The sequence below is a fragment of the Vombatus ursinus genome, unplaced genomic scaffold (genome assembly GCF_900497805.2).
Source record: "Vombatus ursinus unplaced genomic scaffold, bare-nosed wombat genome assembly UNPS02014773.1, whole genome shotgun sequence".
Taxonomy (NCBI): domain Eukaryota; kingdom Metazoa; phylum Chordata; class Mammalia; order Diprotodontia; family Vombatidae; genus Vombatus; species Vombatus ursinus.
In genome coordinates, this window is record NW_020954551.1 from 36,488,078 (window position 1) to 36,505,397 (window position 17,320).

Genomic DNA, 17,320 nt, shown 5'->3' on the forward strand with positions numbered 1-17,320 from the left:
GGAGTCAAGGCAAAGGAAGAGGAAGAGAGGACCTGTACCCCACACTGAGGCCTTAGCCAGATGGGAAGAGAGGAGGATGCTTGTGGTTGACAGGGCTGGTCCAGGGCTGGGCAACCTGTAGCATGCATGCCCAAGGAGGCACAAAAGATGGGTTGTAGGACCATAGGGGCTGGTGGTGTGGGAGAGGCATGAGCAAGGACTTGTTTTGGGCCTTCCCCTTATGACCTGACCATCCTAGATCACCAAGATTCCTGGGAACTAAGGCTTCAGAGAATTCTTCCAGAATATCTCTGGATTCACCTCTTCCTCAGATTTGGAGGAACCAGGCAGGCCCCTTCAACCTCTGTAGTCCCCCTTCCCCCACATCATCACCATCAAAGAAGTGAATGAATGAACACTTGGCACGCTGATCTAAAAAGATTGCTGACTCCTAGACTGATCTAGTGTAGAAGGGGTTGGATTAAGGCAAAATAGGTAGAGCATGAAGAACAGGGGGCAGAGAATCATGTTCTCAACCTTGCATGGAACATTGGACAAGTTGCATTCTCTTGGGCGAAATGCCACAGACCTTGGGACCTAGAATTGTCAATACCATACCTTGTTTTCAGTTCGGTGGAGATGCATTATGAACTTCCAGGAACTTCTTGAATTGATAAAATAGGCAACCACCAATGCAGAATAACTTACAGAAGACAATCTTCTCAACTGCCCACTAGGAAATTATTATTGGGTAATAATAAGAGTTGAGGACCTTACCAAACAGCTATTTCTAGTACCATATTACCTTTTCTTTTTATTTTCTTCCTTCCTTCTTTCCTTCCTTCCCCTTTCTTTCCTTCTTTCTTTCTTTCTTTCTTTCAGAGGAAGTAATTGAGGTAAAATCTGTCCTCAGATGCTTACTAGTTGTATGACTCTGGGCAAGTCACTTCACCCTGTTTACCTCAGTTTCCTCATCTGTAAAATGAGTTGGAGAAGGAAATGGCAAACCACACCAGTATCTTTGCCAAGAAAACCCCAAATGGGGTCCCAGAGAGTTGGACACAACTGAAAATAACTGAACAACAAACAGAGATCCAGAGACCAAGCAATCACTTGCCCAAAATCTGGCAGACCCCAAATTCAACAGTCTTATTTCCAAATCTAGTGCTTCCCTCCCCACTCCCGCCTTAGGATGATTGTTACTGGTTTTCCCAAATCTCTAATACAACAGATTCATTCTAAAATAACCATGCTGCCCAGTCTTCCAGAGATGAACAGGAAAATTCAGATATCCCCAGGAGGGTAAAACTTAGCAGCCAACACAAGAGTTGGTGAGTTATGTGGGCATGGCACGAGGAAAGGAATGCTGATTCTGGAGTCAGAAAACTTGGGTTTAATCCTGCCTATGATGCCTACTGCTTGTGTGAGCTTGGGCTTCCGTTTCCCCATCTGTGGGCAAACAGGGTTGGACTAGAGCAGCAGAGTCAAACTCAGATAGATAGAAATAGGAGTTATCAATCCTTATATAAGGATCCCTGCTGCCTGCCTATTGACTTGGAAAACCACATATTAACATTATCTATGTTCTATTATATTGTAATTTATTTTGTTAAATATTTCCTAATTACATTTTAATCAGGTTTGGGATACCTGAGAAGGTCTTCCTCTTTGACACCTCTGAACTAAAGGACCTTCCAGGTCACTTCCAGTCCAGATCTGTGATCAAAGGATGTATGTCAAAACCTCTCTATACCTTGGTAACTAGTCTTTTATGGAAAACTCATTACCCTGCAGCCATCCTTCTGGTGATGAGCATCTCTGAACTTCACTGGGCAGGTCTTCAAACAAAAGACAAAGAGAGTGAGGGGCTTTCTTGGCTGGTGAGCCTTACCAGGCCATATGCTTCACTGGCATGGTCATTGAGAACCTGTGATATAATAGAAAGGGCACTGGACTTGAAGACAGAAAGACGGGTTCATATGCTACATTGGACACTTGCTAGCTGTGTAACCCTATGAAAATGTGCCTCAGTTTCCTAATCTGTAAAATGAGGGGGTTGAACTCAATGGCCTCTCATGTCATGGCTTTCCAGCTCAAAATATGTGACCCTTAGGGACTGGGGAGTACGGCATATTAGCTGGCATTTTAACAGAGATGAGTGATAACCAATTGAGATTGAGAAATTAAATTGAGGAGAAGAATGTAAAGCATATTCTATGAGCAGAAAAGAGTGTTCTTTGGTTTTTTTTTTGTTTGTTTGTTTGGGTTTTTTACAGCCATCCTTCCCTTTCCACTCTTACTGCCACAGCCGTAGTTGAATCCCTTGCCAGGCTCACACCACATCATGGATCCATCCCCACGGATTTTCTCTGAATTCTCAATTGCTTTGTGGAAAACTCCTTGAAATGCCCTCAGTCCTCTGGTAAGGGCTGAGACTAACTCCCACAAATGACTGACGATAAGCAATTAGAGCCACCCGTATAAGGCCATGTTTCCGGTTCCCGCATGGGATAGCCAGTTGGCCCCATCTGGAGTCTTGGGTTTCACTGTATTTTCTCACATGACTACTTTTGGTCCCTGTGGTGTCCAGAGGATTCCGACACTGAAGCATCATGGGAAAACCCGTGGCTGGACTAATGAGAGAGGGGTTGTCCCCCTCACCAGCAGGCCCTGCCAATGCTTCTCTCTGGAAATCACTTGCTTTTTCTCCCAAGTCTATGTGGAGAAACATGTTAGGGAAGTAGCTCTCGAAACAGGTATCGAATCTGTCTACTCTAACTGCCCATTCCCCAGAGAACCCAGGATAATTCCCCACCTACCCCAGAAAGGTATCTGACGTAGGTGCTTGCCCTTGTCTATCAGGAGCCATGGAACATGGAATATAAAGGCTGAAAAGGATTTTAGATCTAATCTAAGCCATTTTACAGATGAGGAAACTGAGGCCAGAGAGGAAAATATAGTAGAAATATTGGTTTTGTAGTCAGAAGACCTGTGTTCAAATTCTAACACTACTCCTTAAGACTCATCTGACCTTAATCAAGTCACAGCCTCTGGGCCTCAGTTTCCTCATCTCTAAAATGGCATAAATCAGATCTTTAAGGTCCTTTCCGACTCTAAATCTATGAATTGAACAAATTTATTAATGGTTCTCCCAGGAATGGCTGGGAGCAAAATCGTGAAAGAGATATAATTATCTCCAGTTCTATCTCTTCCCTTCCCTGCCATTCAGAAAGCCTTTCTGTACCTTTGATAATCTTTCTTCTCATCGTGGGTACCATCCAGAAAGATTGGTCCCATCATCATTCTCTCTTCCTTTCCCTTACTGTCTCTCAGACAATATGGAATCTAGGGATCTCCAGAGCCCCTCCCCCAGCCTTCACAGATGATTTCAAGAAATCATAGGATAATAACATTAAAACCAAAAGGGAGCTTCAAGTCCCTTCATCAAGACCTACTTCCTCAATTTATAGTTGAAGACACTGAGGTCAGAGAGGTGAAATAGCTTTTGAGTTTTCATTTTTAACAGGGGACAAGATTTTAAGCTAAAAGAATGATTCTTTAATGGTGGAATTTCCAGGCAATAGGTATTCTAGTGCTACCTCTACCACACTGGCCAAGCAAAACAATGAGCTATCTGTCTCGTGTTGTTAACTGTCTTATAGTGCACTTGTCCCAGATTTCCAATTAGACCATAAAGTCTTTGAAAATAAGGACCATGTCTCGGTAGCACTCACAGTCCCTTGCATAGGACAGAACTTGTAGTAGGAATTCTCTGCATATTGGCTGATTGATCACGATAAAACAGAAAACATGTTGGAAGAAATTTGGGAAGACTTATATGAACAGATGCAAAATGAAGAAAGCAGAACCAGGAAAACAATTAACTCAAGACTGCAATGATATAAAGGAAAGGAACATTGTAAGGCATCAGAACATTATCAGAGGAACAAATCTTAACTTCAGAGACCTCATAGTAAAGCATGATTTTCTCCTCTTGATAGAAAGGTGGTGGACTATGGGTATGGAATGACACATATATTTGTCAGGCATAGCCAATGTATTGGTTTGTTTTGCCTAACTCTATTTCTTTATTACAAAGGAGAGCTGGGAGTGGAGTATTGGAAAGTGATAGTAATGGCAGCATTTTTAAAATCATCAACAAAATGTTCATTATTTATATAGAGGGAGAGAGGAAGGAAAGGAAGAGCAAGTAGAGAAAAAGAGAAAAAAAGAAAAAGAAAAATAGAGAAAAAGGAAGAAGGGAAAGGGAAGCAGTGAGGAAGGGAAGGAGAGAGGGAAGCAAAAAGGAAGTGAGGTAGAGAGGAAGGAAGGAAAGAAGGAATGAAGACAGGGAAGGAGGAAAGAAAGAAGGAAGGAAGGAATGGAGAGGGGGAGGGAGAGAAGGAAGGAAGGAATGGAGAGGGGGAGGGAGAAAAGGAAAGAAGGAATGGAGAGGGGGAGGGAGAGAAGGAAGGAAAGAGGAAGGAAGAAAGAGAGGAAAGAAAAGAAAAGGGAAGTCAAGAGACCGGATTCTACTCATGTCTGTCACATGTGACTTTGAACAAGTTTCTCCCTCTCTGGTCCTCAGTTTCCTTATCTGTGAAAAGATTAAGTTAATTTAGATGGTCTCTAGGTTCTTTCCCAGCCTAAAAATTCTCTGTTTCTACTATGAGTCAGTGCACTCTAGGTCTGAAAGTGGTAAAGCCAAATAGAGAGCTCCTGGGGTTCAAGATAGGGCAGCCGTCTTTCTTTCTTCTTCCTGCCCCCAGATCTGTCTCCTGTCCCTCTCTAATCTTGCCCTCAATCCCACCAAGCAGAGGCCACCCTGGCCACAGACCAGGAATGTGGAAAGCCTCATTGAAGGCACTCCCAGTGCCTGTGGTTAGCTCCAGGGTCCCAATATGGGCTAACTTTCCATCAGCAGCAACAACATTTTCTAGGAAGAAAAAAAATAAAATGTTTTTCTTTTTAAAACCTGCTTCTGTCAGCAGTTCCCTTTATAGGACTGATGATGATGATGTCCAGGAAAGAAAAACAAAAGTTCAAGAGGAGAAACAGAAGGAGTAAGGCTGATTTAGAAAAAAATAAAAGGTTACCTACCCTTCCATGGCCTTCAGGATTCTCATATCTTGAGTTCATAAATAGTTTGTAAAATCATAGAATGATAAAGGATCATAGAACTAGAAGGGGCCTTAAAAATAATTTGTCCAGCTGCCTAATATTACAAATAGGGAAACTGAGGCCCAGAGAGAAGAAATTTGCCCAAAGTCACACCACTAGTTAATGGAAGAGCAGGGACTAGAGCCCTCATCTCCTGATCCCCAGTCTGGTTCTCTTTCCACCACACCTCACTGCCTCCTGTCATACCTGGTAGTCTCAGTGCCTCTAATTCTGCCATTATGCTAGTCTCCTGGCTATTCCTCGAGCAAGATACTCCATCTCTAAACTCAGTGCATTATCACTGGCTGTCCCCCCGTGCCTGGAATGCTCTCATCTCTGCTTCCAGGCTTCTCTGACTTCAAGTCTCAGCTGAAGTCCTACTTTCTGCAAGGAGCCTTTTCTAGATCTCCTTAATCTTAACGCCTTCCCTCAGAGGCTATCTACAACTTACTTGGTTTATGTGTCTTGTCTTACATAATGGTTTGTATGTTGTCTAACTCGTTAGACTTGGAGCTCCTTAAGATCAGTGATTGGATTTGACTTTCTTTGTGTCCCCAGGACTTAGTACAGTGCGTGGCATACAGTAAGTGCCCACTAAAGGCTTGTTTCCTTCTCTTGCCTTAAACTTAGAACAATTCTTTGTCAGTTAAAGCATCGCTAACCTTCAAAAATTCTCTTTTAAATGCTGATACCTCTGGGAGGTTTGCCGTGTAGTTTTCTACTGCCTTACCAATGATGCCTTTCCCTCTCAATTTATCTTCCACCTACTCTGTATATTTATTTATATTTCATTTTTCAAAATTTTATTTTATTTTATTACATACACTCTGTATATTTCTCATATGTACCTAGTCATTCACATGGTGTATCCTGCATTAGGATGCAAGCTTCCTGAGGGCAGGGCTGTTTTTAACTTCCTTGGTTTCAAGCACAGTGCTTGACACATAGTAAACACTTAATAATTGCTTAGTGACTGACTAACTGGCGACTTAGTGAATTTGTTTGACAGATTCCAACTAAGGGAGGGAAGAGAAGACAAGATGACAAATTAATAAAATAAACAGCTCTTTTTAAAAACTCAAGGTGAGGAAAAACATCCAAACAATTAGCACTATTCTAAAGTAAAAAAAAAGGGAGGGGCTGCCTTAGAAAGGAATCTGTTCCTTCTCACTAGAGGTCATCCATCACACAAAGGCCAATTGACCACTTTTGATGTATGCTAGAGAGAAGCTTCTTGGTCAAGGCTGGATTGGCCTTGGAGATCCCTACCACATCTGAAATTCTGTGAGGGTGGTAAGTTTTGTTTGAGGAAAGGAGAGAAAAGGGTTCTGAGCATTGGGAAGGCAGGGGTGAGTGAGAGAAACATGGTTAAGGGATCAGCATGAGAGCCCTTGAGAGAGGGAACACAGTGCGGTTAGGGGAAAAGGGTAGAGATGGGGAACCACATAAAAAATGCAATCGAACAAACATTTAGCAGCTGATGGAAAAGGGTATGGAGGAGACACTCTCAGAAGCCAACTGGTCCAACATGTAACTGATCAAAAATAGTCTCTGCACCATCCCTGTCCAGTTTCTGTTTGAAGGCATCTATCTAGTGAGACAAAACCTGCTGCCTCCCAAAACAGCCCATTCCTTTCTTGGACAGCTCTCATTGTCGAGTAAGTTTTTCCTGACTTTCAAGTCTATACCTGCCTCATTATAACTTCCTCTTCTTACTCCTAATTCTGCCTTCAGTGACTAAGTAATAACTCATGTTTATATAGCTCTTTAAGGTTTGCTAATTGCTTTACAAATATGTTCTCATTTTACCCTCACAACAACCCTGAGAACTAGGTGCCATTTTACAGGTGAGGAAACTGAGGCTAAGTGAGTTGCCCAAGGTCACACAGCTAGTAAGCGTCTGAGGTGGGATTTGAACTCAGGTCTTCCTGACATAAGGTCCAACACTCAACCCACTGTGCCACCTGACTGACCCTCTCTCTTCCATATAGCAGCCTTTCAGATACTTGAAGATAGTAATCATGCCCCTTATAAGTCTTCTATTCTCCAGGCAAAACCTCTTCCATCAATCCTCATATGACACAATCTCTATGCCTTTGACCATCTTGGTCAACCTTATGTTGATTTTCTCTAGATTATCAATGTTCTGCTAAAAATATGCCTCCCAGGACTGAACTTAGCCCTCCACATGTGGCCTTTACCAGGAGCCAGAAGATTTTCAGCTTCCCCATTCTGGATACCATGAATGAATGAATGAATGAATGAATGAATGAATGAATGAATGAATGAATGAAAAATGTATTAAGTACTTACTATGTATGAAGATGGGCAGCTAGGTGGCACAGTGGATAGAGTGCCAGACCCGAAGTCATTTCTCTGAGTTCAAATATGGACTCGGGCACTTACTAGCTGTGTGACCCTGGCAAGTTACTTAACCCTCTTTGCCTCAATTTCCTCATCTGTATAATGGACTAGAGAAAGAAATGGCAAACGACTCCAGTATCTCTGCCAAGAAAACCCTTAATGAGGTCATAGAGAGTCTGGCATAACTGAAAGGACTGAACGACAAATGTATGAAGCACTCTGTCTAAGGATACAAAGATAAAAGCAAGACAGACCTTGCTCTCAAGAAGTTCATCTTGTATTAATGGAAGTTAACACAAAATAGATTTTAGCCAAAGTTATGTGGAAAGTTCCTGTGGTCCTTAGGGTGAAGCAGCAAAGGGGATGGTGCTTCATCTTCTTTAATGTCAGTTACACTAATAAAAATCCCTGGACAAGTCACTTAGCCTCTTTTTGCCTCAGTTGCCTCAACTGTAAAATGGGCATAATAAGAGCACCTACTTCACAGGGTTGTTATGAGGATCAGATGAGATATTTCTAAAGCTCTTGGCATAGTGCCTGGCACATAGTAGGCATTTAATAAATGCTTGTTTCCTTCCTTCTTTGAGTCCAGATATATAACAAGTTTTAAAAGCATCTCACTGTACTATCATGTAGCCCATATTTCTCCAACTTTTAAATAAAAATGTTATGAGCAACTTCAATTTTTTTGGCCAAAATATAATTTAAATAATAATAAATTAATAATATAAATGTAATAAACATGATTATTATGGAAATGTTTTGCATGACTACACATGTATAGCCTGTATCAAATTGCTTGACTTCTCATTGAGGGGTGGTAGGGAGGAAGGAAGGGAGAGAATTTGGAACTCAAAATTTTTTTGTTTTTGTTTTTTAAATTAATTTATTTTGATTTATTAGCAATCACTTCCATAAGCTTGGAACTCAAAGTTTTAAAAATGAACAATTTTTTTTTTTTGGTGAGGCAATCAGAGTTGTGACTTACCCAGGGTCACACAGCTAGTAAGTGTCAAGTGTCTGAGGCTGGATTTGAACTTAGGTCCTCCTAACTCCAAGGCTGGAGCTTTACCCACTGTACCACCTAGCTTCCCCTAAAAAAGAATGTTAAAAATTGTTTTTACATGTAACTGGGGAAAAATAAAATACTAAATAAAAAAGAAAAGAATGTCAAAAAATAATATAAGTGGAAGACATAAGTTAAATCTATGGCATTTCCCTGATCTAATATGCAAATTTGTGAAGGAACACATGGTCCAGTTGTCATTTGTTCAGCAGAGGGAATTCCCAGTGTGAGACCTCCCTCCTGTGCAGATTGTCACCTATCTATGACTTAGTGGGTAAATACCAGAACTGGCCTGAGATACATGGAAATTTCATGGCTTGCCTGACTTCCAAGTTTACACCTGCATCATTACAGCTTCCCTTTCTTACTCCTAATTCTGTCCTTAGTGGCCCAGTAATAGTTTGATTATATATGCTTTAAGGTTTGCAAAATAATTTGAAAATAAAGCAAAAAAAATTGCTTTATAAATATGATCTCATTTTATCCTCACAACAACCCTGGAGGTGGGTGCCATTTTACAGATGCAGTAAGTATTAGGGCAGGTTTTGATCCAATGGCTTCCTGATACCAAGCCCAGCCTTCTCTCTCCCATGCTACATTCACTCCATACCAATCTAATAGCCCCGTCAAAAAAGAAAATTAGGTTAGTCTGGCATGACCTGGTCCTGATGAAGCAAAGTTGGCTTCTCCTTCATCAGCTGTTCACTGTAGCCACGTTCTGGGCAAGCTTGTCCAGGAGTGGAATCCTGGGCAAAAGAAACATGGTGCCCAAGCCAGGGTTAGCCCTAACCTCGGAAGAGCAGCTGATTTGGCCTGGGCCTGGGTGCTGGATGAGGCACAAAAAGTTCTGAGTCAAGCCTACTCTTTTCTCTCTTGTCTCTAGCTGACTCTACCGACATTCCCTGTGGTGGTAAAGATTGGGCATGCACACTCGGGCATGGGGAAGGTAAGTTACAAGAAGCCAAAAGAGCAGCGAAGAGGGGCAGAAATGTATGTGGGAAGGGATAAGTTTCTGAGAGCAACTCAGATCAACTTTCTTCTTCCCTCTATTCTATTCAAGGTGAACATCCACACTGAGGGAAGGTCTCTGGGCTACTCTGTAACTCTGGAGATCTTAGTTCTGAAAGTCAGGGTATTTCTTCAGCTAAGAGCCCTGGTTCTATACCAACAATACCAGATAACCTTTTCCCACTTTGAATATGTGGACCGGTTGCATTCACCCTAATGCCATGGAGTGTGGTGGCAATAGCTATCCTGAACAGAATCTTGTTTTTTCGTTTTGTTTTGTTTTGTTTTTGCCACCAAGCATCAAAGGAAACCATGTTCTGAAAGCCTTTCTTGGAGAAAGCCTGCCATGCCAGACTTCCAGTTCTAGCAAGGAAGCAAATTCAGTCAGGCCATTTCAGTCATGAGCTAACGGAATGTAGGCAGTGAACTTTAAAGAAAACTGAAAACAAGGCTGGTGAGAAATAAAATACCATGGCTTTCTCTTCTCTCTGGATACCAAGGACTTTAATCAGAGATCCATGACTTAAAAATTATTTTTGAGAATTATATTTCAATATAATTGGTTTCCTGTGTATTTTTAAAAAATATATCTCAAAGCATTATGCTGAGAAGGGATCCATAGGCTTTACCAGACTACCAAAGGGGCCCAGGCCACACATGCCAAAAGGTTTAGAATTCCTGTTGTATTCCCTGTTTTGATTAGATTTCTGTTGCAAAAACTATTAGGGTTCAGAGAGAACTGTGTTAGTTGTAGAAGACCGCGGATGGTTTCTGAACCCAGGAAGAGGGGCCTAAAGAAGTATAAAGTAGTAGGAGAGGCAGAGAGACTTGTGGGAAAGTATAGGAGCCAGGTGATCATCGAACGGTTTTTAGTCAAATGGATTTGGGGGTCCTGCTTCACGATTCTTCTCCCTTTCCCTCACATTTGCTCCTCCTCTCACAACCTTGCTCCACTACCAGGTAAAGGTGGAGAATCACTACGACTTCCAAGACATCGCCAGCGTGGTGGCCCTCACCCAGACCTATGCCACCGCAGAGCCATTCATTGATGCCAAGTATGACATCCGGATCCAGAAGATTGGCAACAACTACAAAGCTTATATGTAAGTTGGACCCTTGGGGCCACAACCCTCTTTCTCAAAAACTAGGGGTTAATAGCTTTTGTCTTGCAAATGGGATCTGACTCCTAGCTTCATTGGATCCAACCCATTGGGAAACACCAAGAGGAGATAGTTTATTATTTTGTGTGTTATATAATAACATAGTTTAAAAAGGTGGGGGGTGGGGTAGCAATGCATTTTGTTTTTGACAGTACCATAGTTTTCCCCAGTATCTCTATCCCTTTCACTCCCAGAGAGCCACCCCATATAACAAATAGTATTGTTAAATATTAAAAAAAAGAAAAAGAAGAGGGAAAGATCAGTGTAACTGATTAACACGTTAAAATAAATCTTAGAATAACATACAATGTTTGTGAACCTCCCACCTCATCAAAAGGTTCGGGTGGGAGTGACTTTTCATATCTCTTCTTTCGAGCCATGCTTTTTCTTTATAATTTTTCAATATTTACTTTTGATCTTTTTATGTGTATGTGGTTTTTCTTTCCCTTTATATTGTTGTAGTTACTATGTATGTTGTTTTCTTGGTTCTGATTACTTCACTCTGCATCAGTTCACATAGATCTTCCCATGATTCTCTGTATTCACCACATTCATCATTTGTTAGAGCACAATAATATTCCATTATATTCATGTACTACAATTAGTTTAGCTATTTTCCAATGAATGGACATCTACTTTGTTTTCAGTTCTTTGCTATCACAAAAAAAAGTTTCTATAAACATTCTACTGTATTAAGGACATTCTTCTTATCAATGGCCTCCTTGAAGTATAAGCCTCGAAATGAAATCTCTGGGTCAGAGGGTATGGACATTTCATTCACTTCATTTGCCCAATTCCAAATTGTTTTCCAAAATGGTTTTACTGAAAAAAAAGGGGGGGGGGAGCAGCTAGGTGGTGCAGTGGATAGAGCACCGGCCCTGATTCAGGAGGAACTGAGTTCAAATCTGGCCTCAGACACTTAACCCTTACTAGCTGTGTGACCCTGGGCAAGTCACTTAACCCCATTGCCTAGCCAAAAACAAAACAAAACAAAACAAAGTGGTTTTACTGTTTTGCAGCTCCACCAATGATGCATTAGTATGTTTATCTTCCCATATCCCCTTCAGCATTGATTAGTTCCATTTTTTGTCACCTTTGTTAATTTGCGGGGTGTGAAAACCTTGACTCTCATTTCTCTTATTATTAGTAATTTGGAGCATACTTTCAAGTGGTTGTTAATAGTTTACTATTCTTCTTTTGATAACTTTTCATATCTTTTGATCGCGTATTTAGTGGTGAATGGCTCTTGGTTTTATATATGTGTGTGTATACACACACATATATGTCTGTATATATACACACATATATGTTTATGTGTTGTATGTGTATGTACATTATATATGTGTATATATCTGTTCATTGTTTTTGTATATCGGATACCCCAAATGGAGTCACAAAGAGTTGGACACAACTGAAATGACTGAACAATAACAAATATTATGTTCCAGGTGCTCTAATTAGGGCAGGGGATATAAAGAAAAGAGGAAATATGATCCTTGCTCTCAAGGAAATCATTCTAGTGGGCGAATAACAATTAGAAAATAAGATGTATACAGGGTCAATGCAATGAAATGTCAGAGGGAAGTGACTAACCTTGGTGGTTTGGAGCAGGGAGACGTCTTCTGCAGGAGGTGAGATATGAGCTGCCTGAGTTTTGAAGGAAGCCGTGGAAGTCAGGAGTCAGAGATAAGGAGAGAGAGCATTTCAGGCTCGAGGGAGAGGGTATAAAGGCAGAGTCAGAGTTGGAGTGCCCGATGAGAAGACCAGCAAGAAATCCAGTGTCACTGAGTGGTAGTAGACGTGGAGGGGAGTAAAGTGTAAGAAGCCTGGAGAGGGAGGTGCCAAGCTGTAAAGAGCTTTCAGTATCAACCAAAGGAGTTTATATTTGGTCCTGGAGCCAATACGGAGCCAGTGCAGCTTATTGAGTAAGGGAGGGTGGTGGTCAGACTTGTGTTTTAGGAAAATCACCTTGGTGGCTGACTGGAGGGTGGATTGGAGTGGGGAGAAAACTGAGGCGGACAGAAACATTACAAGGTTGTTACACAGTCCAGGCCATAAATGATGATATTCTGAACCAGAAAAGCAGCTGGGTGATTAGAGAGAAGATTCTGTGAAGGTAGAAGCCAGAAGATTTGACCCGAGATTGGTTATTCAGGGTTAGCCCAAGCGAGGAGTTGAGGATGGCACCATGAATGTGAGCCCGGAGAACCAGGAGGATGGTGGTGACCGGAAATTTAAGAAGAAAGATTTGGAGGGGGAAGGAATGAGTTCTTCTGGACATGTGGAATTTGACATGTTTACCGCACATCCAATGTGGGGTGTTCAAAAGGTCATTGTAGTCTTTGTCCTTTGTGCTCGAAGACGACCAAAATAGCATCACTATGTTGGGGTCAAGCTACAGTGTGTCCGACTTTGGTGGATCAGACCAGTACACGCTTGGAAGGCTCTACCATGGGTCAGGCACAAACAGTCCATATGGACATAAAAAGGCAGGGAGTGATGGGGACTGGTGTTTGGAAGAAATAATAGAGCCAGACACATCGATCTGGGATTCATCTTCATAGAGATCGTAACTGAAAGCAGGAGAGCTCTAAGATTACCAAATGAGAGACTATAGAGAGAAAAGAGAAAAGGCCTGAGGACTGAATTTAGAAGGACACTCATAGTCAGTGGGCATGACTCAGATGAACATTCAGCAAAGGAGGCTGAGAAGTCACGCAGGAAGGAAGGAAACCAGGAGACAGCAATATCATGGAAATCTAGGAAAATCAACCCTGACTGATTTTTCTGGAGAGTTACTGACCCTTGATAGAGACAAGACCTCCAGCCCTTTCAAAAAGCATTAACAGGCAGTAGCAGGTAGAGCTAATGGCTTCTCCATCATCAAGAGAAGTCAATCAAGCACAGAAGAGATGCGGAAAGAATATCTGACTTGTGGATCAATGGCCCCAGATGAATGCAGTAGGGAATCAGCTTTTAAGACTATTAATTACAGCCGTTCTAGGGTGCCTCATTTGATGTTAGGTGTTCTCCTCTAATATCCAATGATCATTGTCCATTACTGTTGCTCAGTCACGATTATATTTGTAAAGCACTTTGCAAACCTTACAGCACTATATAAATGCTACCTATTAGTATATAATTAAACACAATTATAAAAAATTGTACATACGTTAACTTATTTAATCCTTTCAACAGCCCTGTGAAGTAGGTAGTGAATCATTATCCTCATTTTACAGATGAGGCAAGTGAAAGAAAGATCAAGTGACTCCCCCCCCAATTATACAACTAATAAGTCGTGGGGCCAGGATGTAAACCTAGTTCCGCAGATTCCATATCTGATGGGGGGGGGGGGTTCCCCACTACACCTTGCAGGGCCTAAGAGATAGACTTTAGGGGATGGTAATGAGCCAGGCCTCAAATAAAAACTCTGAAAGATCTGAGGTAAGTCACTTAACCTCTCTGGGCCTCAGTTTCCTCATCTGTAAAATGAGAGGTTAGCCTCGGAGGTCCCTTCCAGCTTTAGACCAAGACCCTGAGAGTTAGCATAAAGTTTTTCCCAGAATTCCTACTAAGACTGACCAATGATAGTTTAGCCAAGAGAGATAGTCTTGAATAGCCCTCTGAACTTGGCTCTGGACCAAACAGATAGAACCCAGACCCAGGGGAAATAGAGATGTGGGGACGAAAAGTGTCAGCTGGCTCCATGGAAGTGAGACCATTCTTGCCCTCCTCCCAGTCAATAACTCACTGTTCCCCCTGGCCTGGCCTGGTCTGGCCTGGCCTGGCCTGGGTGCTTGCTCTAGGAGGACATCCATCTCAGGAAACTGGAAGACGAACACTGGATCTGCAATGCTAGAGCAGATTGCTATGTCGGACAGGTGAGTAAACAAACTTTTGAGCCCATAGAATGACTTTCTGAGCACCCCAAGGATTGAAAAGGGGGCAACAGAAAGGATGAGCATAAATCAAGGGATAGAAGGCAAAAAGCAGATGGACAAACTCAAACATTTGTTCATTCGTTTATCTAACCATCTATCCATCTGTCTGTCCATCTATCCATCCGCCTAGCTTTCCATCCATCCATTCATCTTTTCATCCATTTATCCGTCCATCCATCCATATATCCATCCATCCATCTGTCCATCCAACTATCCATCCATCCATGTATCCATCCATCTACCCATCCATTTATCTTGCCATCCATCCATATATCCATTCATCCATTCATCTATCCACCCATCCATTCATCCATCTGTCCATCCATCCAACTATCCATCCATCCATCTATGTATCCATCCATCTATCCATCCATTTATCTAGCCATCCATCCATATATCCATCCATCCATACATCCATCCATCCATCTGTCCATCTGTCCAACTATCCATCCATTCATTCATTCAACAAAATGTATTAGGTTTTTATTTTGCAAACAGGTCTGTGCTAGGATATATAAAGTATAAGACACAGTCCTTGCCTTCAAGGGCCTGACAGTCTAGTTAGAGAAGCAAGACTTGTTTGCATGACTAATACAAAGCAGTATTTACATGCTATTGAGAAGGTACAGACTCTTAAGTGTTACCTGCTAGTAATAATAATAACAACAACAACAATATAATCATAGTGGACATTTAGTCAGCACTTGAGAACTTGCAAAACACTTTACATAAATTACTTCATTTAATCCTGACAACTTTGTGAGGTAAGTATTACATGTACCACAATTCTCATTTTGCATATGGGAAAACTGAGGTTCAGAGAGGTTGACTTGCTCATGGTCACAGACGTACTAAGTGTCATTAGCAGAGGGAGATATTACTGAGGGGGTGCCAGTGTTAGAGGGAAAACTTCATGGATAAATCGGGTTTGAGTTGAGCCTTTAAGGACAGGAGAGATGTGGATGGTCAGAGAGGAAGGGAGAGTATTCTAGGCTGAAGCCACAGCATGTGCAAAGATGCAGTTGCAGGAACGGCCTTGGGGCATGCACAGGGGATAGTGAGGGGTTGGAAGAAAGGGAAGGGAGAGTAAAGTTTTCATGGAACCATTTGGATCCATCCCATTCCTCACCTGGGTCTCCCTTCCCTTTTGCAGATATAAGCTGTGGGTGGATTCCTGCTCCGAAATATTTGGAGGCCTGGATATCTGTGCTGTCAAGGCTGTGCATGGCAAGGACGGGAAGGACTACATTTTTGAGGTAAGTCTGACTCAGCCAGGCAGGTTGGACTTTATGTTGGATGAGGGAAGGAAAGGGCCAAGGTGGGCATCCCTTGGTCCATAACTCTCTCTTTTGGGTGAAGAAGCCACAGAAAAAACTCAGTGACCTGTTGGAAGTTCCTGGGGCTGAGAAATAGCATCTTGATAGAGGGAAATGTTTTAAACTATTGGGTCTTATGGTCCTAGGAAGCAGAACCTCCCCTATACCTCCAGTCATCAAGGGGTGAGAGTTTTCCAAAGCCCAGGTCTTTTTGGCCTTTTGTATTCTAAAAATCAGGGATGACACCATGTTGTCTCCTAGGACTCCCGCTCAGATGTCGTCCTCCCTGGGAGAGGAGGAGGAGGAGGTGTATTGTGGCGTTGGAAAACAAACAAACAAAAACGCCACCACCCCTGGAAAATGGGAGTCAGGAACTCTGGTTTCTTATCCTCATTACTGTGACTAACTTGCTGTCTGACTGTGGATAAATCACCATGTTTGCAATGTGCCAGACTCTCTCCTCTCAACTAACTTTGAATCACTGTGCTAGTAATGAATCCTGTGAAGTGGTCCCACATATTTGAATTCACTCTGTTCGTAGTTATAAATATGTAAAATATGGTCATTGGTTCTAGCTAAATGGAAGTATATAGCACAAATTCTAATCATGCAACCACCTCATGGATTAATTAATCTCACTAACCAGGACCTGGCTGTATTAAGCAGGGAACTGTATACCAAGCCCTGTGCTAAGCACTAGGAATGCAAAGAAAGGCAAAAACAAGCCCTGCCCTCTAGGAGCTTACGTGATAGCATCATCGCTTTAGACCTGGAAGGGACTGAGTGTTCTTGCCACCCTCTTCCTCCTCCACACACACATCTGATCTTTCCTGCCAACTAGAAAAGTATCTGATAAATGGGAGTATCAAAGACAATATATCAATCCTTTTACCATTTGTGTTTTAAACAAGGATGGGGGGAGGGAGGGAATAAGCCTTTATATAGCACCTACTATGTACCAGGCACTGTGCTGAGCACTTTTTTTTAAAAAAAGCAAAAACAAAAAACAATTGTTATCTCATTTGATCCTCAAGGTAGATGCTGTTAATTATTGTTATTATCCCCATTTTACAGTTGAGGAAGCTAAGCCAAATAGAGGTTAAATAACTTGCCCAGGGTCACATAGTAAGTGTCAAAGGTTGGATTTGAACTCAAGTCTTCCTGATTCCAGAGTAAACTCAAAGAATAAATTGTCAGTGGTGGAATATTGGGCCCCGTAGTTCCTGGACTTGCAGGGATCTTAGGATCATAGGGTGATAGATTTAGAGCTGGAAGAGACCTCAGAATCCACCTGGATTTTCTGGAAGCCCTTCAAAGCGCCCCCTA

At 42.0% G+C, this 17,320-nt stretch overlaps 1 protein-coding gene across 1 annotated transcript in view; it reads left to right on the forward strand.

Annotated features, from left to right (window-relative positions):
* SYN2 (synapsin II) overlaps positions 1 to 17,320 on the forward strand; it is a 247,025-nt gene that overhangs the window by 209,396 nt on the left and 20,309 nt on the right. Inside the window, exons 6-9 of the mRNA XM_027863956.1 lie at positions 9,453 to 9,515; positions 10,538 to 10,680; positions 14,544 to 14,618; positions 15,832 to 15,934. Coding sequence (XP_027719757.1) covers positions 9,453 to 9,515; positions 10,538 to 10,680; positions 14,544 to 14,618; positions 15,832 to 15,934 — 384 coding nt within the window. The remainder of the gene's footprint in view (positions 1 to 9,452; positions 9,516 to 10,537; positions 10,681 to 14,543; positions 14,619 to 15,831; positions 15,935 to 17,320) is intronic.